Source organism: Neophocaena asiaeorientalis, unplaced genomic scaffold, assembly GCF_003031525.2.
Source record: "Neophocaena asiaeorientalis asiaeorientalis breed wild unplaced genomic scaffold, Neophocaena_asiaeorientalis_V1.1 scaffold100, whole genome shotgun sequence".
In the NCBI taxonomy this organism is placed as follows: domain Eukaryota; kingdom Metazoa; phylum Chordata; class Mammalia; order Artiodactyla; family Phocoenidae; genus Neophocaena; species Neophocaena asiaeorientalis.
In genome coordinates, this window is record NW_020173955.1 from 9,304,601 (window position 1) to 9,331,995 (window position 27,395).

General features: G+C 45.6%; 1 protein-coding gene across 3 annotated transcripts in view; it reads right to left on the minus strand.

Moving 5' to 3' along the window:
* SPTBN1 (spectrin beta, non-erythrocytic 1) overlaps window positions 1-27,395 on the minus strand; it is a 146,327-nt gene that overhangs the window by 106,014 nt on the left and 12,918 nt on the right. The window contains exon 1 of one of the 3 annotated variants that reach the window (XM_024753041.1): window positions 10,021-10,548. The exons of 1 other annotated variant lie outside the window; for it this stretch is intronic. In XM_024753041.1, coding sequence (XP_024608809.1) covers window positions 10,021-10,129 — 109 coding nt within the window. In that variant the 5' untranslated portion in view covers window positions 10,130-10,548. Of the gene's footprint in view, window positions 1-10,020; window positions 10,549-27,395 lie in introns of those variants that run through there. One more of the 3 variants, XM_024753042.1, reaches the window with a different exon arrangement.

Consider the following 27,395-nt stretch of genomic DNA (forward strand, 5'->3'; position numbering starts at 1 on the left):
TGTATATATATATCACACACCACACACACACACACACACACACACACACACACACACACACACACACACACACACACACCACTCCTGCAACTAGTCGTGCTTAAACCCACAGCTCTCACTTCAAAATTCCAACACAACTGCACTCTCAGCGGGGGGGTAAAATTCACCCAAATAATGACACAGCCTATGTAATTTCCTTGCCACCAGAGAAGAACAGAGCCTCCGGACGTTTTATGTTTTGCTCACATTCTTCATGAATGAAGCGTGCCTCAGTGATCCTCAGATTAACTCTCCACCTGCATCATTTAAGCATTAAAAAAAGACTTTAAGGCCAGATCGTTCACAAGGCCTTTGTGAGACTGAATATAGGCCAGCCTGTGTCTCCATGCTACTGTGTGTGATTACTGGATTTGCTACTCAAAGGTCCTGTGCCTCTTGAAAACAAGGTTGGGGGGGAGAGAGAGAGAGAAAGGCTAAGAGAGGCCTTTCAAAAGCAAACACAGTAGAGGCATTCTACAGAGGGCAGCTAATGTGAGTCTGGCTACAGTAGTCTCTTCTGAGGACGTGCTGGACGCTGTGGCTGCAGCACTAAGTGCTCCGCACACTTTTTGTGAACTTGGGAGAGGCACCACCACTGTGTCCTCAACCAACATCAAAAGTCACCAGACTCAAGTGATTGCTGCCAACCCTGTGTACTTTCTAAAGGGCAACATAAAAGGGGGTGTTTTCGGCTGGGTGCATTTTCAGGCAAACTCAACGCTCTTCTACACATGCTGAAGGAAGCCACACCCAGAACAGGTTTCGGGGGCGGGGGGGCGCGGTTGAGGCATTCAACTCAAGTTCAAAAGACTTGCCGCCGCAGGGTACTGCTTTGCCTTTTAACCAGGACCTGTAATAATAAAGGCTGCTGTTGACTACTGAGGGCCCGAACAATTTCCACGGAGAATCTCGCTTACTCTTCCAACAATCTTATTACACAGAAGTTGTATTACCCCCAGCCCACAGAAGAGACAGCAGGTTCAGGATGGTAAATAAATTGCCCAGATCTGGAAAGCCATTTGACAAGAGGCACAGAAAATAACCACATGTGAAATGTTTGTCATATAACGTTAAGTGAAAAATAAAAACAACATGCCAAGACAAAACTGAATCTATATAATGACTATAACACTCTTAAACTGTATATAAACAAGAACTATCAGAGAGTTAAGATTTGTGGGGACTGCGGGGTTTTACATGAATTATTCTTTCATTTTTATTTATTCTGGAGATGACATGATACGGCTGTGAAAGAATAAATATAAAAAATGTTGGAGTAATACAAAGAACAGCTAGAAATTTAATTCTTGTCTATTAATAACCTTCAACCTTGCCTTTGAAAGAACACCATCTGAATACTACTGCTTTCATTACCCACACCCCTTCCCCTGTCAGAAAGGTTCTGGACTGATGCCAGTCAGAACAGAAGTCACTTATCTCCCCACCCCTTTTCTTTCTTCTAAGGGGCAAAAAATTCTGGCCAACAAGTTTCAGCAGGTGCTTTTTCTCCCCTACCTAATCAATAACCAGTCATTTTAAAGCTTCACCTGCAGACTCACAGGAAGTGAGCGCTTATCAAGTAACAGATATTTAATGTATTTCAAATCCAGCTTTAACACCAAAACCTGAAGGCACTTGCTGGGTAAGTCTGATATATATGAAACCGGACTAAAGTCTAACCAACTGCAAGAACACCAACATTCATTTAATTAGGATCATTTTAGTAAGATGGAGTGTGGGGAGGAGGGGGTATTTTTGCTTTAAAAAATAGTTTAAAAGTATATCAAAGGTTTAAGTCATGAAGCAAGTATGGACTTAATAAGCCTCTACTTCCCAGGACACCATGTTGAAATTCTGGAAGAACTTAAGAGAAAGTAGCCCAGAGTATTTTGGTAATTCTCCATTAATACCAAATGGATAGATGAAAAGAAACTGTGTTTTTTTAACTTCACAAATTTCTAGAACTGCAGGATTAGCAAGTAAAAGAATCCTAGCCAAACTCTACAAAGATTTATAAAGCTAGGAATTAACCAAACATGCTTTAAAGCCCTGTAATCTCCTAGGGTAACGCTAAACTTTCTTTAATTAACTATTATTCATTTGGATACTATATTATTTTTACAGTTAAAATGATCCAGTTTACTTAACACACACACACACACACACACACACACACACACACACACACACACACACACACACCCCTCCTTCCTTTAAAGCAGACTCTATATGAAACACAAAAGTTAAACCTCAGAAAGGTCATAGCCTCTTTAGGACTATTTCCTTCTCGGCTCGAGGGGTAGGGGAGCAGGCAGAGATTATTTCCAAGGCAGCACTTCTTAGACTTGTCTGTGCATACAAACCACTTGGGGATCTTGCTAAAAGGAAGTTATGACTTAGTGGGTTCGGGGCGAGCCTGAGATTCTGCATTTCTAACAAACTCCCAGGTCATCTACAGACCACACTGAGTAATAAGCTTCTAAGTACCTTGCAGTTCCGAATTCAAGGAGCTTATGCTGTTTCTGTTTTTCATCACAACAAATGCAACAGCCTCCTAAGTGGTCTCCTGCCTCTTCTCTTGACCAGCACCCACCTTCCAAAACAATCATTATACTCAGGAACCAGACTGGCCTTTCCTTAAGGAGAAAAAAATCAGAACAAGTCACTCCCATACTTAAAATCCTTCAGTACCCTCCCACTGCCTTCTCAACTCCTTAACTTGATTTACAGGACTGTGCATCCTTTGGCCTTCGCTTACTCTCTCTTCTAGTACCCCTCCTACCAACACTTCCTCACTCTGGACTCTAAGCTCCGGCCACCCTGGCCCTGCTTCAATTCCCCTACCTGGGTCCCCACCTGGAACAAGTTTATTTCTCCACTTGCTTCTACTCATCAGTCAGCTCGGCAGCATAGCGGAGCCACGCTTACTCATACACTTCCTAACCAGAGGACAGCTTGCTTACTGAAAAGCAGGCTGCCAATAAATATGTGTTAATAAACAAAGAGGACAAGAAAGCATGTCCTATACTGCCTAAAACACTTTTATCATTTTATTTCTTAGGAGTCTTCTTACTTTAAAATAGCCTAGATTGGTAACCAACTACTGAGCTTTTGAATGCCAAGTCCTTTGCACCCATGATATACAAACAACTGCCAGATTTTTAAGCAAGCCAATCAAGCAAAGAATACTGAAGTCAGAGAAACGCTTTACGACGCCCCCATCATTTATTTCCCCCTGTCATTAGTTTTTCATGGCTGGGGCTTCTAAGAGTTGATAGAAACTTGGCAGGCAAAAGGGAGAAAAGGCACTAAGATCTAAAAATGGCTGGGATCTACCTGGCGTATTTTTGATAATATGCACAAGTATGATTCCAGCAGGAACCGATGAATGGCTGTGAAGCTCTGGTTCACTGGAAACTTGAAGCTCTGACAGATGACTGACCCCATTTGGCAGTCAGGAGTTGGCTGAGGCCTGCAGATGTTAAATGGCTCCTCTAGTTTAGCAGGATAGAGCTCATTCCTGACTGGCTAAATACCTTTTCCACTACTACACAATTTTGTTCTAAAACATACTTTTCCCTAACTCTTCATTCTTCAATAAGAAATCAGATACAATATCTGCTCCTATCTGCGAGCAATTCATGCAATCTGTTCTTCCCAAATCCTCCCACCCCCAAATTGCAAAGAGGGTACAAATGATCCAATAAGGGAGCGTTTCTCAAACTTGAGTGTACATCACAGTCACCAGGCATGCTAGTTAAAAACCTATGACTAGGCCTCACCTGGAGAGTTTCTGATTCAGTAGGTCAGAAGCAGCGCCCGAGAATTTACACTTAGAGCAAGTTCCCAGGTCAGGATGCTGCTACTGGTCTAGGAACCTCATTCTGAGAACCACTGAAACAAAGTATTCCATAATACTACTTCATTCATTCACTCCTTAATAAATACTTAGTGACTTCTATGGGTAAGCCAGGCTGTATGAGACTTTTGTCTTTATGCTCCCAGACTTTGTGAAATGTAAGGAAAGCAGAGAGGCAGATACTCAAACTCTAACCAAAGGCAGGATGTGAAAATCACAGGAGATTGACCAAGGGCTTAAACTTTAAATCTTAAAGGAAAAGAATCCAAGCAGAGATTCTGATCACCTCTCCTTTGAATTAAGTGGCATCTGAACTGAACCTCAAAAAAAAAAAAAAAAAGATCCTGACACAAGAAATAATTCCCAGGGGGAAGAAACCAGAAGAGCAGGAAAATGCAGGGTAGGTTTAGGGACTCATGAGTACCGTGGAGTAAGGAATAGCAGGAGCTGGAGGTGGGCAGGTCAGCTGGAGTCAAATCCCAAGTTTTTGCAGGGAGATCTCTTATCAGAGCCTGCATTTAGGGAGGCTGGGGCAGCTGCATGCGGGGGAGGGGGGCATTAGGAAACCACGGAGAGAGACTAACACAGAGGAGGCAGCAGTGGGGCTGTGAACAGACCCCTTTCTAGGCCCAAGGCATGAGAAGAGATGAAAATTGGGAACACAATCATCTAGAAAGCTTCCTCAGTAGCCAGGACGGTTTAGAGTCCCATTCTTTCACTACCGTAAGTGGTATCTTTTCCTCAAACGGAGTAACTATCTCCCTCCTCTTCTTCCTAACTGGTCTCCAAGAGTCAAACATTGGACTTAAGCTAAAAGAATCAGTGTTCCCTTGACTGTCGGTGTTCCTAGACCACCAAAAACTGAGGGCACCACATGTCCAGAAATCTGAGCAGTTCTGCGCTCGTTAATTTTCCATGCCGCCAGAATGTATTCATGATATCTGGGTAACGGGTATTATGGCTCATACCTAACCTACACTTTGTGGTCCTATAGGAGAAGATCAAGTTTGGAGTCAGAAAACCTGGATTCTGGAGAGGAAGCCTCATACTGGTTGATCTTAATCCAATGATCTATTTCTTTATAAAAAGGAAGAGAATACTCCACAGGACTATTATTAGTACTAAGGAAATGCCCACTTATTTAGAACCTACTGAGTACTGGCTCCCATGCTGGGTACTCTGAATAATCTCATGTAGTTAATTAAGCAAGATGGTACGTATTCAAGTTAAGTGTTATAAATATTAATAATTAATAGTAGTACATCACTCAAAAAAGATTCTAATTCACAAATCTGCTTGGAGGTTCTAAATTTTGAGCTGAAACTGTGGTAAACTGGTGAAAAGAGTTTTTTTTTTAATTGGTGACTTATCCCACAAAGTTATCTGCGCTTAGAAAAATCTATAGTATCATAGTACAGCATTGGCAGGTATCCAGACCAGAACCCAGAAAATGTTCTTATAAATCTTGGCCACCCCAAGAAAACCAGGGTTATCATTTGTCACCAACTCTTTTCACTGCCACAGTGGGAAATATTTGAAGGCTATTACTTTATATCTAAGAACTTAAAGTTTTCTTCATGACAAGCAGGTGTAAACCCAGCAATCTTCTCTCTCTGTGGTTTAGGAAATTACACAAGACAAACATCTAGGTACCATAACAAACTGGAAAGTTCTTTTTAAACACTTAAGAATGCATTTTCCCCATGAACTGTGGGTATAAAACCAGCAAAATTCTTTCCCTAACAGTTTAGAAATCAAAACCAAAAAAATGAAGAAATTCAAGGAGGCAACCCTGAGAGAGTACATAATAAACTTGAGTGTAACACATTCCCACAGCCTGCAAATCTTTAGTCTCCTTCTATGTCCCAATGAAGACAGGTGACTCCATGATTCCAGAACTGAGCCAGAACAGCTAAGAGAAAGCACCTTCTCCAGAAACACCAGGTGCTGGATGTCAGGGTCAGGCTGCAAAGAAGGCAGAGAAAGTTCTTGTTGGTGTATTTCAACTAGATTCTGTCTTCATTATAACTCCACTGCCAGAACTGATAGAATCAGTGCTGTGAGGGGGCAGGTAGGAAGAAGAGAGAAGCAGGTTGGGGCTGGCATTTCACAAGGTCACCTTCTCTCTCTTTTTTGCAGAAATAAAATAATAATCATATCTAGAAGTCTTGGAGGAGAAAGTTCGAGAACAACAATGTTCAGCCTGCGCTCAACACAGTGCCTGGGACCTGAAACAAGCTATTTGACTCTCTACCTTTTCATCTTTAAAACCTCGGGCGGGGGGAGGGGGGCAATACAGGGGCCAGGGATTAAGAGGTACAAACTATTATATGTAAAATAAGCTACAAGGATGGACTGTAAAACACAGGAAATAAGCCAATATTTTATAGTAGTTATAAATGGAGTATAACCTTTGAAACTGTGAATCACTATATTGTACACCTGTAACATATATTGTACATCAATTATACTTCAATTAAAAAAAAATCTCCTAAGTGTGCTATGAACACAAGATGAGATATAGACAAAGCTCCCACTAACACATCTGGTGCATGGTGAGCACTCCATGAAATCTTTTTCCCACTACCCAACGGAGGAGACAAGGAGAAGCTTTCTGGAATAATGGAATGTAAGCACAGTCTTAAAAAAAAAATTGTTGGGGGCTTCCCTGGTGGCGCAGTGGTTGAGAGTCCGCCTGCCGATGCTGGGGACGCGGGTTCGTGCCCCGGTCCGGGAAGATCCCACATGCCGCGGAGCGGCTGGGCCCGTGAGCCATGGCTGCTGAGCCTGCGCGTCCGGAGCCTGTGCTCCGCAACGGGAGAGGCCACAACAGTGAGAGGCCCGCGTACCGCAAAAAAAAAAAAAAATTGTAGGAAGGATTTCTATTGGTGAAATGGAAGGGCAGAGCCTTTGAGGCATGAGGTAGACAATGAAGGAAAAACCCAGGGCTGGGTTTCATGAGGAGCTGCAGGCCTGCCCACCTGGAAGATTTATTTGGTTGGAATGTAAAGAGCTGGAATAGGAATTTCGTGTCTGGGGCCATTTGGGGGAGGGTCCTGAATGCCAGGCTAAGGAGCCTGGAATTTAATTTACGCAAGAGGCAGGCGCAACAGCCTCTGAGTAGAGGAGGGGCAGGAGTACCGTCTGATAAGGGGTGGAGCTGGCTGAGGTGAAACTGGAGAAAAGGTATCATCATGAACTTCTCTGTTACTACAAGCACATTTTTAAAAAACATGTGAGGTTGAGTTTTGTTGTGTTTCAGCAGTCCTCTCTTATTTAAAAAAGAAAAACAAAACAACAAATCTAACTGTGTAAGATACAGGAACAGATTCTGAGGAAGGTGGTAATTTAATCTTGCAGGTGAAATTCGAAAGAGATCTCGAGCACGCAGTGGATATGCCTGTCAGGTGTGTGCCTGTCAGGTGTGTGCTGGGCGTCAGTGGTTAATGTCTGAAGCCATCAGAGGTGGAAGGTCCTACCTCTTACGCCAGGAGCATCAGTGTGAAAGACATCACGCTGCACCTCGGCCCCTTAAGCCCCTCAAGCCCCTCAGTGAGGTTTTGTTTCTAATCACACTTATTTACTTACTGATAAACCTCTATAAGCTATTTTATCTAAAAGACCAGACTCACTTTAACATTGTATTTCCCTTAGCTAGAACATTAAAACTCCACCCCCTCCTGAGATTTTTAGGATCCAGGGTGAAAAGATTTGAAACCAAGAAAACTGCAGAAATATCTCCTACAAAATCACAGTACTCTCAGACTCTAAGGTGTGGACGCTAAACAAATAAGTTCATATTAGAGGCACTAAAAAAAAAAATCGATACAGATTCAGAGGTGTCGTTTGCCAGTATTGGGTTATAAGTACTAGGAAGGATTAAAAAGAGGAAAAAGGCAGCTTAGTAGGCATGTACGAAATTAAATCAGCAGACAGAATCTATATGTTATCAAACATGTGATGACTGGAAGCACTACAAATACTAAACAGTAAGTAACAAATACCAGATGGGGGTCGGGGGTAGGTGGGGATGGGAAAAGGTTTTATCAAAAATATTCCTCAAGTTTTTAAAAATGCAATCAATTCCATGTGAAACTAAGGATGATGCCAACTGTTTGTAATTCTCCTGGGATCCACCATACTTGAGAGTTAATTCACCCCGGCTCAGTTCCCCAACACGGGTGGTTTTCTGTTATAGGAGAAATACCAACACTAAACTTGTACAACTTCTAAACCGCAATATTTAGAAATAATAAAGTTATCTGCAACTAAATTAGGGGACAAAGGTCATTTAAAAGAATCACCACACAAAATGTGGAGCTCACCCCTTTTGAAGGAATTTCCTTGGGAAACACGAGGTAAAATATCAAAGGCACGCGGTGATTTTTTTTAATTTAAATTTTACTTTTCCAGAGAGGACAGTTTAAGACATTTCCTGTGTGTAAGCTCCACCCTCCTCAGTGAGCAGTTTTACAACCGTCCTCAAACCTTTCAGAGTAACAGCCTTTTGTTATGGGTGGGCCTGTGGGCACACTGCTCCCCACACCTTCTGGTATTTTCTCCTTGGTTTTCATTTCTTCTGAGACTACAGGAGGGGGCTGACTGGACCTCAGTAATAGGTTTTCAGATCAAGGATCCTCCTTGGTGCTTTCTCCTTGGCAGTATGATACAATGAAGTGAGGAGCCTGGGTCATTTGAAGAAGAGGTGCATTCTGAATTCTCAGAACCTCAAACCTCAAACTGTGGGCCTTTGACCACACACCCAGAAGACAATGGACACACCCCACTCCTCTATTTACCATCTTCAAGTCCCCACCCCGCCACCAGCTCTGGCCCCTGCTAAGTTTTCCAAAAAAGCAAATTCTACCTTCGTAGAGCTCAAGAGGGATGAAGCAAAGACACACAACCATTCCCTAGAGAGAAGGGAGCTTCCTCTTAGCTAACTGCCCGAGGAATGCAGCACAGCCTAGCAAATGTTTAAAATCATGTCCTGTTCTGCCTCTTGTTTTCCAGAAAAGTGTCATTACTGTCAACTATTTCACAAGACAAATAAACCTGTGAATGAAATATAGCCTCCCCGTCTCCCCACTGAAAACATTCTAAGACTGAGCTGCTTCCTTCCTTCCTCCTCCTCCTCCCAGGATCCACATTTGCGGCACCAAGAAGAGTTAAAATAAGAAACATACACCGTCTGCAAAGGCTACTTTTTCACAGCACTAGAATCATTCCCAGCCTATTACCGATTCCAGGGGCTTCCTAACGGAAGGAGTTCTGTTTTCAGTTACAAATCCTTTTTCATGTATAAGCTCCAAGACACCACCGGCCAGGCTTGCTGGCTGGGCAGGGACAGCCAAGGGAAGGGGGCTGCAGGGGCCACTTCGGCCGCAGGCTGCAGGCCCATCACCCCACACACTGCTCTCCATAAAAATATTAGATTCGTTCAACTGTTTGAGATTAATACAGACTCCAAGAAACCTGTAATTGATCCAACTAATCTAACCCAATAGCACTGGAATGACAATAACTGGTTTTCATTATAAATTACATAGCTCACTAAATTGATGGCAAGGCTCTATCCCAACACAATACATCAAAAGGGTTAAAACTAAGCTTCGGAATCAAAACTGTAATTTACCCAAGGCTTAGGAACAAAAAGACCACTCCCTCCTTCCCTTTGCTATTGTTCTACAGGGTGTCCAGCAGTGCACTTTACACCTTTAGGCTTCCCAGAGGTAAAAGGCTGGGTGCTGGGAGACGGAGGCGACCCGGAATCAAATACTTGCATACTAATAGGTCTATTATCATTGATCTACTAAAATGCAAAGACAGCTAAAAAGAGATAAAATGTGTGTGCAGTGGGCAGCAGATACCTGACAACCAAGAAAGCCCAAGGGAAACTGGAGATAGAGACTCCAAACGGTGGCTTTTCTGGAGTGAAGAGTGAGAAACTGTCTCCTTTAAGTAGTGAATGGGGTGCTCGCAGCCAACCAGAGGCTTTGGGGCCGGGCGCGCGGCCGCCGGTCTTCATTAGGGTCACGTACCATATGGCACAAATAAACCCTCAGAACCACTGGAGGCAGCACGGCCCCCGGTCAGGCCCGGCCTTTGAGACGGGAGTTTACCTTGTAGCTGCTTGAATCTCCCTTCCAGCTGGTTGTAGTTGTAAGGCACCTGCCCCGTGTAAGCCGGCGACAGCGGCCCGGAGATGCTAGCCGTCCTCTGCAATTCCATTATGCCCAGCGTAACGCCCCGGCGGGCTGCACGGTGGAAATCCCGCTCCAGCCCCCTCCTACCCCCATCCAACACGCAGCAGCTTCCGCAACGCTTGGCTCCCGGCCTCGGCTAAAAGGGCTGGACCTTAGGCAAGCCCCATCCCGGTGTGAAAGTCCAGCAGGCAGATCTGATAGGAAGTTGGCCGCAGGAGAGTCCACCTTAGCCCGGCCACTCACGCATCTAATTCCTTGTGGTTTTCCTTCCTTTTGTGGCCCTTGGCTCTAGGCTTGAAATAAATTACCGAGGAGGGGCGGGAGGGCGGAGGGAGGGAGGCGCAAGTCCTACTTAAAATTTTTTAAAAATATGGCCAATCCTAAACACGCCTCCGTCGCCGAGCCCGGGAGCTCGCGGGCACAGCGCACACACCTCCTCCCGGCTGCCCTACCGGCCGCCGTGGGGCCGCCGACCCCCGGGTCGGGCCCAGGACGCGCCTGCCGCGGTGGTACCTTCCCAAGCAAAGCTGCTGGAATTACAATCTTTTGTTGAGAGCCTCACGTAACGGAAAAGTCTCCGATTACTATCTCATGAAAAGGAGGCGGCCCGGTAGGGTAAGGCGCCCCGCAGGTCCCCGGCCGGGGCGGCTCCTCCACTATTTAGCTTCAGGAGCTCACGCAGCCATGCGGGCCGCGCACCTGGGCGCTCAGCGTCCTCACCGCGCGGGCACCGACCACGCGGAGGCGGCCCGGCCGTGCCAGCGGGTCAAAGTAAAAGTCCCCCTGGGCGTTGGGCAAGGCCACAGCGAGGGGGGCGGGGGGGAGCGGGTAAGTTCAGGCTCACGGAAGGATATTCTCAAACGACCTACAGCTGCCAGTACGAGACGTTAAGCGGAGGTTTTCCGGGATAACACCGGCCCTATAACAGTAACTCAATGCAAGCTTTACGGGAGCACCGACTTGCGAGGCATTGTGGGAGAAAGGTACACAGGTAAACACCTCCAGGATCCCTGACCTGGATGACTTCAGGAACCAATGAGGAGATAAAAGAAATCACCCTGAAATCCTACTGTGATTTGTAAAACAAAGCCTTTAAACTTCTGAGTTCTTCAAAAATTTAAAACTCTCCGCCCTAACTTCTCCCACCAGTCTCAACCAAAAACAAAATCCTCTACATAGACAATAACAGTGATCAAAATGTGTTCTTGGGAAATAACTGACCCTAGTTACCCACCCATCCCCTTTCTCAGTAACTACAGGCAGACAACAAATTACAAATTTAGCGTTTCAAGTGTGTAGCCTTGCAGCCATACTCACTGAAGAAGGTAATTTCATTCCTAAGGGATTCCAATCTGCCCTGAAGAGATGGGCCTCCACCAAAGGTTTACTTTAGTCCCCAGGGCACTTGTAATTCAAGCAACTGCATCCTGTTCAAGGCTAAAGTTAAAACAAACTCAGAGTCTAGCTAACTGCTCAACTCGGAACAACCCCATTCCTTCCATCCACACCGCTGGGTTTTTAATGCATCCAGTGTCAACCTTGAGCTTTCTAAAGCCAGGCCCAGGATTCGAAGATATTTCTCCACATCCAAGATGTAGTAGAGCACTTTCTAAAGCCCCTCTACTGCAATTCAAAACACTGACAGCAAGGTGGCAAAATGCAGGGTCTTGGAAGAAGCACTTGACTAGGATTCCCAAGACCTGGGTTTCTAGTCCTGGCCAAGCCTCTTAATCACTTACGACCTTAGAAGAAACCCCAGATTCTTTCTAAACCTCTGCTGTCAGACAGGGATAATTCATGCCTACCTATAAGATTACTGAGGGGATGATGTGAAAATGCCCTAAAAATGGTCATACTATTCAAAATTAGAAGTATGTTTTGCAAAATGCACCTCTTCTTGATTTTTCCCCCACGTATCACATCAAGGCTACAAAGAGGAGAATGGAGAATTTTCTCATTTGAGATCTTTTTAACGGGCCCCTCTTCACTATTAAATATACTGGTGATATGGTAAGTCTCTAAGTGTCTAGCTATGGGCACACAAAATGAGACTGCAAAGTGCTTGACAATTTACAACACATTTTTAATCTTTAAGCCACTGAGTGAACAGAGTATGAGTCACCACTCTTAGTCTCCCTTTCATTTCCCTCTGGTACAGGGAAGTAGGTAAAATAAGCTTTCTAATTCACCAGGTTACATGCGATGTGATGGAGGGAGAGGCTGGGGCTCGTGTAGCCACGTTGGATACTCAAGAGCACACTTAGAACAAGCCAGGTGAAGTGGACACGTGTAAATATTAGAAAGAAAGGTTTTGAGGCTAGGGAAGGGTTTAATAACCCCACAGGGGCAGGGGGTGAGACGTGGGAATGCTGTGGTGTGATGGGGCCAGGGAAGAAGAGGACCCAACCCTAATGGCTCACGTGACCACCTCCACCTCAGCAGCGGGAGGAGGTAAAGGACAGCCAGAGGGCTCATGCTTTATTCCACGCAGTATTTCCTGGACGCCAACTGTACGCAGGGCACACTGCCTGGTGTTTTGGAGGAGTCAAAGATAACTGGGAGAGATGGTAGCCAAAGGAGATGGGACAGATACGCCAATAGTCCAAAACCAGAACAGAGTGAGGAGTAGGTAGGGGAGCTGCACAGGAAGGCAGGAAGAACCACCCCAGGAGGGAGTGGCATTTGACCAGACCTTGAAGCACAGGTAGACTATCGATAGTCTGGGATGAGGGGGAAGCTCTTCTCCTCGTTGGGGGAAAGTCGCCCAAGTAAAGGCAGCAACTGGACTGTCGGGAGAACAGCACCAGCGGGTGCTACCGTTTGACTGAAACGTAAGGAACTAGGGTCAGGAGGGAGGAAGCCAAGAGAGGCAGGCTTGGAACCACTGGAGATTTTAGAGCCAGAGGAGGACGGGTTCTGGGTTGGGCTCTAGGGACGATTAATCTGGCAGTGGTAGATTAGAATGGGTTGAAAGGAGAGAGACATTAAAGGCAGCAAGGTGGTCACTGCAATTGTCCAGGTCAAAGGGCTAGTCAGGGTACGGCAATAGGAGCAGAAAGGAATGGCATGATGCAAGAGTTAATCCATAGGACTTTGGTAACCAATTCAAGTCCTGTGGGACTTCAAAGTCTTTGGGAGGTTCAAAGGCTAGGGGTGAGCTTCAGACTCTGGGGTTTTTAGAGCCGGCTGTGGGGTACAGGGGGGGAATGAACATTTTCTTCCAGACAGGCTGCAACTCCACAGGGTGACATGTCCAGAAGCAGTCAGGAACGTGGAAACAGAGCTCAAGGCTGAAGATACAGCCCGTGCACAGACTGAGAGTTGAGACTGCAGTGGGCTGAAGCCTAGGAAGGGATGTAGGAGGCAAGCGGCCGAGCAGAGAGCCCTGGGGAAGGCCAGCATCTGGGAGGAAGGAGAAACAACAGTGGAGACACCAAGGGATTCATAGAATGAAAGTTCAAGAGAGGGGAGAGACAGTCAAGCAGGGAAGGTGGTAGCTGGATGGCAGCACGTGCTGCAGAAAGAACAGGGAACAGAGAACAATCAGAGAACAGGTGATCCAGTGTGTGAATTAGGAGGTCCCGGGGATAATACAAGCTCAAGTGAGGTCACAGGGAGTTGGAGAATGAGAAAACAGAAGATGGAGGACAAGAAGGTAGAGGTGGTGAAGGCCAGATGAGGGAAGGGAGCTACAGGACGAGGGAAGGGAGCTACAGGACCAGGGAAGGGTTCTTGGGGCGGGCCGAGCCGGCATGTCCTCCGCGCACAGGCTTCAGCCCCGAGGTGGCACGGGCAGGAAAAGGCCGGTGGGCAATGGCTGACCGGGGTGGCTGGCACAGGCAGCCTCAGCCAGGAGGAGGCCCACTAACCTTCAGAGGCAGGCGGGCAAGGACGGAGGCGTGCTGAGGAGGAAAGGAGGAACTTAAAGGAGCTTGCCCAGCTCTAACTCAATAAAGCAAGAGGCCAGGGGTCCGAGTCAGTTTTATTTCTAGTGATCTGAGAAAGAGAATCCTGAAGACACCTATGACAGAGACACGCAGCGTGTGAACGGGAACATTAATGCGGGGGGCGGGGCTCAGAATGCCTAACACTCAAGCTTCCCCCAGAAACAGACCCTGCCATGTCGGGTATCAACACACGTGGCCAACCCTGCTAAGCGGCCGTGCCTGCCTTCAGGCTGCATCAAGATTCCAAGGCGTGAGAATTCCCTGGCAATCCAGTGGGCAGGACTTGGTGCTCTCACTGACAAGGGCGCCGGGTTCAATCCCTGGTCAGGGAACTAAGATTCCACAAGCCGCACGACACAGCCCCCCCAAAAATAGAAAATGATTCCAAGGCGTAATGAAAGATGGCCACGATGGACTGGTCAAGTCAGCTATGGGACTGAAGCAACTGAAGCCCAAGTAACATGTATCTGCTATCCTTGTGATGCCAGAAAGGTAAAGCCAGGTTGCTATGGTTATCTGTAGACAGCACAAATCAGAAGTGCTGTGGTGTGGTGGAAAGACTCAAGACCACAGTCAGGTTCTCAGGCTCACCCCAACTCCTGAGGGCCACCAAGGAGCTAAGTAACTGCACAGGTGCCTTACCTCCCTGGGCCTTGCAATCCTCGCCCACAAATCAAACAGGTTGGAATTTATGGTCATAAAAACTCCTTCTGGTTCTAAATGTATGAGTGATTTGAGTTCATCTCCACATAAACTCAATGGCCACAGTAACAACATCACATTATTACAGCACCCTGTAGCTTTCATATACATTTTCTCAAGTGAGGTAGGTATTGTGTCCATTTTGCAGACAAGGCAACAGAGGTTCAGAGAGATACAGTGTCTTGCCCAGGGCCGCACAGCTGCTGAGGCAGGGACACACCTGGACGGCAGACCTACCGGTCTAGCGATGTTTCTCCTATGTACTCAGCTTACTAATGGTGTCTACGCTTTTCAGAAAAACCCTAAGACTCGATAAATGGTATCAAGGTAAACCTAAAACCCAAGCAAGCCTCCACACGAACCTAGACAACACTGAGTTTGGGTCAGGATCAGGCACGTTCTCTGCTGGTTCACACAGAAGTTGCTACGTGGAGGGTTCCCTTGTTGTGAATGGGTTTTGTCTGGTCTTGTCTTATTCCTTTTGTCATACTTGGTGGACCTGTAACTAAGATTCTGTATGATTTAGCATGTGGCATGTGAAGGGGAACACTAAGGGAGTGAGATTAAACCTCTGTTTGTTCCAAGAGGCTTTATGTAGTCTGGGAGATCAAAAGAAAAAAAGATTGCTTTTCCTGCATTACAGCAAGCTTGAAAGGGTAAACCGTGGGGTGTTCATTTCCTGAACATCTGAACATTAGCAAGACTGAAATGTCTGGGAGAGGATGGCCAAAATGCTAAGATGTGATGGGATTTCTACACATTCAAGGACTTGACAAGCCAACCCAAAGAGCTGGGAAGGAAGTGGTAGGAACAGGGAGTGAAACAACAAGGTTTCACATACAAACTATCTTGCCAAATTCTCTGCCGCTTTCTCCTGCTGTTTCCACATCTGCCTTTCGTGTTCATCGCGGTCAAATCCCTTGACAGTTGGACGACCACAGCCAATTTCTCCTGAGCCTTTCTTTATAGGAAACCAAAATACTACTACTAAAATAATCCTCTTCCACCCATGTGGCCAAATAGACAAGCGGGCTCCAAACCGTACTGCTGCGTTCATGCTCCCTGCAGCTGAAACTTATACCATCTTTCTGTCTCGTCTCCCCAGTTTTCCTTGTCTTCCCTCTCTGGCCCACCCATTCCCTCCTCCAGGAGCCTCCTGCCCACCTCCCCCAGTCTTGAACCTTAACTGTGATCATTCTCCTTCTACTTCTACTACACATAATGCCTGGAGAGCCTCCCACCCGATAACTGCCTAGTTACTGCTGGCCTTACTCCCCAAAGCCTGCCTCAGGATGCATCTTCTCTTAGAACCCATCCCTTTTTCAATGGAAACGGCCCCACTTACCAGAAAACCCAACCAACAAACCAAGCATACAACCACGAAATCCAGCCAAAACCAGAAAACAAGAAATTCCCTGAAACCTCCTTTTCCCACCCCAAAGAACAATTTTCACAATGTCCCACTGGCAGACACATCTGTGACACTGGCATTTCTGTGCCTGCCAAGCTCTCCAGAATGTCTCCGTTCTCAGGGCCTACGGCCCGGGCGGCTGGAAGCAGTCGGCAGCACTTCCCCTCCCCTCACAACCCAAAGGACTCCTAGATCAGGGCTGAGACCACCCCCATATTTTCCCCTAGAGCACTGCCCACTGAGTGTCTGGGTCAGGGTTTGGAAATGCAAAGCTAGAGGAGGAAAGGTGGTTACAAAACAGACTTGGAATCTAGGAAGCTGGCTCTGCCACTTTCTAGAAAACTTTGTGATTCTGAGCCTGAAACACTGGCCCAGTAATGCGACCAACCTCAAAGAGTTTTTCTATAATTGACTTAAATGTTTAGAAAGATCTTAGCACCATCATAGCAGCTACGATTACTAGTCTTTAAACTTCTCATACAGGAAATCTCAAAAGCGAATTCTGCCCCACCTCTTCCCCAAGGAGGCTACCAGCTGGAGGGTGTTATAGGTTCCACGTGGAACCACTGTCCTCAGGCTGGGAGCCCCTTTGGATTTTGGGACAAGGACAGTTCGGAATAGCAAGACCAGTCCTCCACCTGGGAAGTACTCACAAACCCCATTCCCTCTCTGTAACTCAGCCCATTATGCACTGGGAAAGGCAAATTCAAAATCGTATTTTATAGTCATAAAAGTAGTAATATCTCAGAGATAGCAAGAGCACAACACTCACTATGAAACAAGTTATAAAAGGCCTATGTTTTAGAGAGGCCAGTGCTTGTTTGAGGTGGGGCTATCAGATTTGATACTTTGGGACTCAGAGTAAGTAGAACAAAGATTAAAGGGAAGGCTAAAGGTATTTTCCATCCACAACAATTGCTATCTCTGTGCCTTGGAGGATATGGATGGATGGATGGTTGGACAAATGGATCTCTCTCTCTTTACACACACACACACACACACACACACACACACACACTCACCCCTCCCACAAAATCATATAGTTTTATGGCTGAAATACGGGGGCAAATCTAATTTTTATTCATATCCTTTTCCTGTTTCTTGTTCCACTGGTCACAGCAGAACTGAATACAAAACACTGACATCTCTGCTGAGAAGGAGAAAAAATGGCAAGTTACACTCACTAACAAGCACCCAAGGTCCCGGGGGAAGGAAGGAATGCAGTTTATTGAATCTTCTACCCCAGCCAAACCTTATCCTGCATTCTTATCTCATCTGTTATCTGCACATGCAAAGCTTCCCCTCAGAGGCAAAAGAAATGCTCCAGTCCAGAGGCCCCACCTTTGGCAAACAGGTGTTGCTATGCCTGTGAATATATAACACCAGCCACAGCCAAGACTGGGCTCCTCCACACAGGTAGAATGGTTCAAAGGAAAGAACATCTGAGGAATGCAGTTGGGGCCAGGTCTGCTCTTGCCCAGGAGTTTTGATTCTGCTCCCCACCTCCAACTTGGAGGGAAAAGGCTGACACACACAGGTATTCAGAGCCATCGGGCCAGCGTTTTACAAAGGGGCAGATGGAACAGTGACAAGACGCTGTTTCCTGGTAGCACGGCTCGTGGGAAAGACATGGGAAAAGAGGAAATACAAATCTATTCTTTGTGAAAATAGGCCTTTGGACCCTGCCCACAGGTATCCACACCCAGGTTATCTTTTCCAGGGGCTTAACACAGACTGACTGTAATGAGAAAGGGTGAAAAGAGCCAGGTTGAACAGGCACCTGGAGAGGAAAGGAAGAAAAGGGAGTGAGGGATGCAAACATCATCAAGACACAGGCCCCGCCGCTCCTGGTTTGCACAGAGCAAAAGCCAACCCACCCAACAAGTTCTCAGCCCTACCATGTTCTCAGCTCAGGCCATCTGAGGGACCCACAGCGTCATAAGAGGTGATTTCTTCTCTGCAGGCACTTCCGGCCCAGAGGAGGAAACAGGACACACAAACGCAAAGATGTGGTAACGCATGACAAGTGAGGTTAGTGAGAGCTGGTGTGAGTACTACTCTGAACGGATCGACAACAGCATTCTTCTCCTTGGCTGAGAAAAAAACAGAGCAGAGTGGGGTTCCTTCCACCCGGATGCTCTCCATCCATACCATCCTATCTGCAATTTTAACGCGGCTTCTCACCAAATCCCTGACAACACGTGCCATGCTAACACGAGTGTGTAGCTTACTGCACTTATTTATTGCGCGTGGGGGACGTGATTTCTCACTCTGAAAAACAGGCCCCGATTACCCAGCTGCAGGGCCATGGAACAGTGCACGCAGCCCCGGCATGTTAAAGCGTGAAATATTTTAAGGGTGCAGTCATTTCTTCATCCTCTGCACCTGAGCCTCTGCTGATCCCTCAATGATATAGCACAGCCTCCTTCCCACAGGGCTTGGCCAGGCAGCCACTCGTTGGGTACAGGCCCTGAATAATTCATGGTCAGCCCAGTCACTCAGGAGCTCCGAGGCCCGCCAGCTGCCATTAACTGGGAGACAGCCTCCAGGCTTACAGTAGGAGAATGAAATACTATCAACGGCCTCAGAGACCTTCTTTACAGAACCTGACAATCCTTCCCCGTTTTCTTTTTCTCCCCATTTGAAACCAGGTACTTTCCCACCAGATCAAAGTGTAAATGACTTTTACTCTAAGAAGGACAGGTCCCAAGTACAGATGGGGAGGGGAGAAAGTGACGTCCTCAAGTGAGCACTTGGTCAGGATGTCAGTCCCCCACTCAGCATGTGAGACGACGCAGGTGAAGGGCCAGACACTGTGCCTGACGCCAGACACATGCTCAATAAATGTCAGTCCTCGTCCCCTCCTCCTTCCTGTCTCTCTGCCCCAGCCAAACTGATCCCCACCACCTGTCTCGGGCTTTCTCATCTCCACACCTCTGCTCATGGAGCTCCCCTCTCCTCTCCCTCTCCGGCTAGAGTCCACCCATCCTTCAAGCCCAGCTCAAAACTTCCCTCCTCAAGGAAGGCTTCCCAGATTATCCCAGCTGGAATGATTGCTCCTTTTCAGAAACCCTATACCCATACTGTCAGCCCCGCATCGTCTGGCACCTTTTGTGTGCTGCCTTGGAGTACTGCTTATCTCTTCTTGGGCACCAGTCTTATCTACCTAATTAAAATAATGGAGAACGCACCCCTTACAGACTCAAGAGAAGTGAAAAGTGGACTCCAGTCTCAGCTTCTGACACTGACTGGCCTTGCTGACCCAGAGCCCGGCCCTTGGCTTCTCAAAATGCTCTGCTCTCCCTAAAAACGAAGAGATCTAAAATAGAAAACCTCCAGGGTCCTCTGGATATAATGCTCTTGGAAATACATCATGATCTGTTTTAGGGCAGATGCAAGTCTTACATAACCTTCACTCCACACCTAGCCCAGTATCCTCTAAGTAGAAACTGTCAGAACTGTTCAAAAGCGACTTAGGCATTTCAGAAGCCTGCACACTGAACAGAGCAAGGGCTCTGTGAGATAGCTGACACCATATGGTAAACCGCAGGGCCTGTTCCACCTTATGTAACACCCCCCACCAATATCTTAATCCTTCACAAGGAGATGAGAGCTAGAACTCTGAACACGTGTCAAGAAGGTCCTTTTAAAACTTCACCCACCTGAGCCAGCCATCTCATTTACAGAGAAGGAGAATGAAGCACAGAGCGGCATGCCCACAGACACAGAGTAAGTTACTGCACACCAGCAGTCAGAAAGCAGGCCTTCTGAATTCCTGCTGCCTCTTTCATTTCCAGGGAAAACCTGAAGGTATCGCGGGCTGAGGACAAAGGCAGTGGCATGCATTTCTTGAGCCCTTCGGTCAGTGAAGCGGGCCCAGGGCTTGAAATCAGAGAAAGGGCATCCTCATCCCCTCTCCCGCCTCCCTTCCAGGATCCAACACCAAGTTGGAGCCGACAGGCTTGTACTAAGTGGCAGATGACCCATATCTTTCTGTGTGTTCTCTGACACCCAACTTGTACCAGCTGAGAGACAAGGAAGCCCCAGACTGTGGTACTGGCCCCTTTGATCTCACCCTCCCAGCCCAGCAGAGACCCAAACACACAGTCAGCCCCAAACAAACTGAATCCCAAGGTCTGTTGTTCAAAGATCCCCTTTCTCTTGGTTTTCTTCACTGGATTTTTCTCTATTATTCTTTTTTTTGGCTGCATTGGGTCTTCGTTGCTGTGCACGGGCTTCTCATTGCAGTGGCTTCACTTGTTGCAGAGCACGGGCTCTAGGTGTGTGGGCTTCAGTAGCTGCAGCACGTGGGCTCAGTAGCTGCAGCACGTGGGCTCAATAGCTGTGGCTCACGGGCTCTAGAGCACAGGCTCAGTAGTCATGGTGCATGGGCTTAGTTGCTCCGCAGCATGTGGGATCTTCCCCAGACCAGGGATCGAACCTGTGTCCCCTGCATTGGCAGACAGATTCTTAACCACTGTGCCACCAGGGCAGTCCTCTATTACTCTTATGATGTTCAGAGGGAATAGTTTACTCAGGAGGCACACATCTGATGTATGAATCTATTCATTATAACTAGCACTTTAACGACAGGTAAAAAATGAAGTGAGAGGGCTTCCCTGGTGGCGCAGTGGTTGAGAGTCTGCCTGACGATGCAGGGGACACGGGTTCGTGCCCCGGTCCGTGGAGATTCCCACATGCCGCGGAGTGGCTGGGCCCGTGAGCCATGGCCGCTGAGCCTGCGCTCCACAACGGGAGAGGCCACAACAGTGAGAGGCCCGCGTTCCGCAAAAACAAAAAAAAGAATGGAGAGAAGAGAGAGCCTAAGCGCTTTTCTAAAACTTGCCATGCTCACCTATAACCACCTCTCCACTCACCTTTTTATTACCATTTCTATCACCCTTTTAAATTACCATCCACCAGGAAAACCAGAATTGTGACCACAATGGTATCTTTTCCCACTACATCTTATCTTAATAACAATAAAAGTTTCAGTAAAGGATGGGGAGAAATTGGAACCCTTGTGCACCGTTGGTGGGAATGTAAAATGGTGAAGCTGCTGTGAAAAACAGTATTATGGTTTCTCAAAGAATTAAAAATATAATTACATATGATCCAGCAACCCCAGTTCTGGGCTTATCCAAAAGAACTGAAAGCAGAATCTCAAAGACATATTTGCACACCCATGTTCACTGCAGCATTATTCACAAGAGCCAAGAGGTGGAAGTAATCCTAATGTCTGCGAATGAATGAATGGATAAAGAAAATGTGGTACATACAATGGGATACTATTCAGCCTTAAAAAAAGAAGGAAATCCTGTCACATGCTTCACGATGGATGAACCTTGAGGACATTCTGCTAAGTCATTATGAGGACGTGATGAAATAAGCCAGTCATAAAATGACGGGTACTGTATGATTCCACTTACGCGAGGTATCTAGTAGTCAAACTCAAGGAAACAGAAAGTAGAATGGAGGTTGCCAGGAGCTGGGGGGAGGGGGAATTGGGGAGTTGTTGTTTAATGGGTATTGAGCTTCAGTTTTGCAAGATGAAAAAGTTCTAGAGATCTGCTACGTAACAATGTCGATATAGTTAACACTATTGAACTGTACACTTAAAAATGGTTAACATGTTAAATTTTATGTTATGTGTTTTTTTACCACAATTAAAAATAAAGTTAAATGAAATTTAAAAGCTTTGGTACTGACTCTGTGGGAATCCACTACTGGGTAGGGGAAGAAAAGCTGATCTTAGGCCATGTTATGCATCTATGACTCCAAACTCAAACAAGACATTCTCAAATGCTATCAACCAACACACTGATCCCTCCAAGTCCTCTCTTCAACTCTTAAGGGAAAAAAAAAAAAACTGTATTGGAATCCTGCCAACTCTCAGTTTTACAACAAAAGTCCAAATAAAGTACTTATTGACTCCAAATTGCCTCCAAGCCTCGCGTCTGTGTACAGAGTGCTGTAGAGTAACCTCCATGTACTGCAGTTACCCCTAGGGTCAGGCCTTCTGATCTCTGCAAGTCCACCCTTCATGAAATTGTTCAAAAACTGTTTTTTCAGTCAGCCTCTTTGAGACTCAATCCCCAAAACACAAATCTGTAGTAGTAGTTTTTGGTCGTTTAGGAAGAGTCAGTAGCAACACATCATAGTTAAGCAGGCATGCACACATCTATACAATTTGGATGCGGGTGTGGTGTGTGTGTCCACGAGCAGGCGCACATGTGCACAGGATCGCCTTGGCCGATATTAACAGAGGAGTTTTCTGTACTCCTAAGGTTCTGTGATACTGCATCAACTCTCATGAAATATTCAGACTTGCTGATATCCTCTTAATGTGTGCACATAGTTTTCTGTTAATAATTTTAGTGTAATGAGGGCTCATGAAGCAACAGATCACAGTTCTTACTGATCAAAGCGTCCTTCTATCCTGCCTATGTAAGATTATGGAAAGGCAAATGGCAAAAATCATTACACAGGAGAAGGGCCTGCAATTTGAAGCGATTATAATCAAAGTCTTGTTAACACTCTACAAGAGCCTGCATTTCTGACTCATCAAACATAAAAAGTTTACAAAAAATTAACAAGAGACCAGGACTTGAGTCAGAGTCACATGGCATTTATCATTTCCTGGAGAAGGACAAAGTTTGCTATCATCCCTAAACACAGTTTGCATCTCACTGTGTACACAGAAACCACTGGGAAAAGAGGCCAAAAACTCACCTTGGTAACCACAGGAAGGCAGCCTGCTAACTCCTCAGGAGCCCACACACACTCTTGGAGGCCTATGGGACCTTAGAATATCTAACCATCCCGTCCCTCGTCCCTCATTTTTCAAATGACAGTGAAGCTGAGAGAGGCTGCATGATTTCTCTAAAGTCTCAACCAGCCAAGCCCAGCAGCACCTCGATCGATCTCCTGACTGCAGAAACAATACTGACAACAGCCTCCCAGCTGAAGCCCTTTTGTCAATGCCGTGAAAAGCTTTGGGACCTAAAAAAAGTTTTCCCTAGAATATAACGCCCATCTTTAATGCCTGGCTTTTCTCTAACAGTAGAAGAGCAATGCAATAGTAGGCACGTTAAATAAAGTGCCCAGGTATCCCAGGATACCTTCACTTATTTAACTTCATCCTTCCTTAAATATAAACATACCCCTTTTCTAAAAATGTTTTTCAAGTTGTTTCTACAACCTACCAACAGTCATATCTAGGATATATTTTATACCTCCATGCCTTATAAGGTAATTCATACCACCATAACTTTTTGGTATACTATTTAACACAGATTGTTTGACCTTTTTTAAAAATCAGTCACATAGGCCTCCCTTTTTAAACTGGTCACATTTCTCTTGCGCGTGACAATCAGAAGAAAGAGCTCTGTAAAATATCTGAGTCTTGATTCAGCTGTCCTGTTAAACATAGGTAATGTTTGGCTCTATGAGGAAAGGTTTTAAAATAAGCTCAATCACCACTGATGTCATAAAATGAGTATTCATTACTTAAAAAAAAAAAAAACTCTAAAAACTTTGCTCTAATTTCTGTTCCTCCAGCAGTTCTAATCTTCTAAGTTTATGCAAGGTATCTCAGAGTCTTACTCATAATTCTCTGATATGGAGTAACTGTAGGAAGAGGTACAAGATTTTTTTTTCATGAATTAAAAGGCATTCAGATACCTACAAATACTTAGGCAAAGGAGGGCAATTTACAAGAGAGTTAGAGAAGATAGGTCAAAGATAGGCATCAGAGGCTTTCAATTACCTCCCTGGAACGTAGGGGCCTCTGATTTATATTACTACCAAGGTAGGAAGGCTGGGGCAAATAACAACCTAGTTCAGAAAATCTCAGACTGAAATCTGTGAAATGGGGGCTAATGCCCCCTACTGAAGACTGCTCTGAATATTTAAGTAATATTTTTATAATCTTCCCCAAGATGAAAATGATACACAAATTTTAAGTATTACAAATAATCCCCCTGAAAATCTAGCAATATTTCTTCTTTATTATTCCTTGATACCAAACTACAGCTGTCTCAACAAGAAGGAAAGAGCACTAAACCTAATAACCCCCATGAAGGATCAACCCTCTCCCAGCAAGTGCCGGCCTACTCGACTTGGTTGCTCTACGCTGAGCTCGCCCCGCCCCCTCCAAGCAACACAGGTCTCCCACTCCCATCTCCATCACTCCCTCCCTCCAATCTTGGTTATTTGCAGGGAAAAAAAAACAAATAAATTTCTCAACCTCCACTCCAAGAAAAGTTTTTAAATGTTTTTATGGAACTTTCCCCCTAAATCATTCTCTCAATGAATGTTTAGGGTTCTGCTCATTTTAATGTGCACTGAGTACAAACCCAAAACAGGAAAATGCAGCAAGATGCAAATGCGAAGAACATATTAGGGTTTTTTTTTTAGTTAAAAAGGAGGCTTTTCCGATGCTTTTCCTACTCCCCAGAAGAAGGCCTGGAATCACAAATGCCCTCTAAACACCACAGCAAACAAAGCCACAGGTCGGCACTATCTTTAGGCCATCAGACAGGCATCCTTTGAATGTTCTTGCTTTCCCACCTTGACTTCTGATCTTCCGACCATGTATTAATGTAGCATTTCTATGGAAGGCCTCCTTGCAGGAGGAGAGAGGAGACCTCTCTGCAGAAGATTTATCTTCCTAGTGCAATGTTATAATTAGCACCTCCCACGCATGCCTACCTTGTGCAGACGCTGAGCTAGGCAGCTTCCACATTAAAGTTCTCGCAACAATCCCACAGGGAGGATATTATGATTCTCATCCTATAGAAGTACCTTTGCCCCACTACCTTACAGCTAGTAGGTAGCAGAGCAGGGATTTAATCTCAGACCCCAGGCCTCGAAAGCCACTCTTCCTTTCTCAGCATCAGCCCTGTGACGGATGGTCCTGGATGCCTGAATCCAAGCCCAGGAACAGCCGGGTGCTCAGGTCCTAGGAGGACCCGCACGTGGGCATGCGGAGAGGCAGACGAGCGAGCTCAGGGCCCATGTGTTTTCCAAAGGCTGGGGAGAATATAGGCAAATGCAAGCTAAGGAAAACATGGTATAATCCTGAAAACTAGAGGCCACGTGATAGCGCAAAAACAAAAACAAAATACTGAACAGTGGCCTGCCTTGCACATTTGTGACCAAAATACCCCATACAGCTCTCAAGATACCCCAAGCATCTGGAACCCAGAAGAAAAAACGTAGCATGAGGTTTCATATAACCAAAGCCTTCCTTTCCCATCCCCTCCACAGCCCACTGGAGAGCAAGTCCTAGGGATTCTGATTAACAGCTTAAGTCTTTGCTCTCTCAAACCCTTGGCGACTGCCCCAGTTTCAGGGCCTCCTACTCATCTCCTCCAGACAAACAGGACAGTCTCCCCAAATGGCTTCCCTCTATCTAGCTTTCCTGCTAGGCCTTCCTCCATGGTGTCCCCAGAGGGCTCCTGCTGACACCCAAGTGCCATCCTACCAAATGGTTCTGAGGTTAAGTCACCAGAAGGCTCAGAACCCCTGGGGGTAGAAATCCAGGTGAGGTCACTCTGTTTCATCCAGAGTGGCTCCAAGTTTGCCATTTTACATATTGAGGTAGCAAATACAAGTCTACTTAAAAATAAAAATTCTCCCAAACTCAATGTTGAAAACCACAGGCTAAATATAAGGATAAAGACAACTCCTTGGCAGGGCATTCGAGGCCCTCCTCGTGCACTTCTAGGGTTCTCCCTCTGGTTCCTTCTGCACTTCTGTATGGCTCCCCAAGACAGCCGGGCACTGTTGTGCCATTCTGGGCACCACCTGTTCAGCCTGTAACTCCCTTCCATCTACTGACATTGCCTCTCCTCTGCGAGAACTGAAAATCTTTTCTGCTGGCCACAAGCCTGTTTTCACTTCATAACCTATCTCTATACAGTTGACCCTTGAACAACGTGGGTTTGAACTGTGCAGGTCCACTTCTATGTGTATTTTTTTCAACAGTAGATACTACACTACAGTGTTACATGATCCACGGTTCGTTGAATCCAGCAGATGCAAAACCACACATACAGAGGAACCATGATACAGAGGGCTAACTGCAAAGTTATACAGTACTCGGATTTCTCACTGACACAGAGGGTCGGCATCACTAACCCCCACATTGTTCAAGGTTCAACTGCATTTCTAATGTTAATCACAGTGCCTGGTATATAGTAGGTGCTCAATAAAGATTTCATTTATTCATTCACTCACTAATAAATGAATGAAACAAAAACATCAAAAAATCACTCTAATAATCATGATTCATAAATCATGATTCTCTTAAAAACAGAGAGACCACTTAGATGTTCTTTCAAATGGACCTGTTATTGCAGGGTTTTCCAACACTGTTGGTTATAAACTCTAATTAGCGGATCAATACTAGCATTTAAAAAAAATAGAACGAAAAATATCAGAGCATCTCATGAAATACACGTAAACACTAGTTTGTGAAACTGAAATGTGGGTGCACACACACATACCCACATACAGACAGTTCCTTACAATGGTTCAACTCGACCTTGCAAAAGCAATACACGTTCAGTAGAAACCATACTTTGAATTGTGAATTTTGATCTTTTCCTGGGCTAGCAATATGCTGTATGATACTGTCTCGTGATGCTGGGCAGCAGCTCTAGTCATCCAGGCGGCCACAGGGGTGAATAACCAATACACTTAGAACCATTCGCATTTTCACTTTTAGTACAGCATAAACAATACATTACATGAGATGGACAACACTTCATTATAAAATAGGCTTTGTTAGATTCAGGCTAATGGAAGTGTTCTGAGCACGTTTAAGGTAGGCAAGGCTAAGCTATGGTGTTCAGTCGGTTAGGTGTATTAAATGCATTTTTTTGGACTTAACGACATTTTCAACTTGCTGATGGGTTTATCAGGACATAACCTTATCATAAGTCAATGAAGATCTGGACATAAATTTATGTGTGTACTAGATTGCCATGTAAACTATATTTCTTACTGATATTTTGTTCAAATTTCTTTCTTTCAAAATCTTAAGTCAGTTATAGATTAGATCAACGTGATTACTCTAAAGTCCTCCATTCAGTTTAAAAAACATAGAAACTTCATCCTTCATGATAAAATTCAGTTCAGATAATAACGGTGTTGGGTGTGCCAATTAAAATGGCTCCCTGAATGTGAGGGAATCAAAAAGAAAAAAGAAAAACCTACATGTGGGC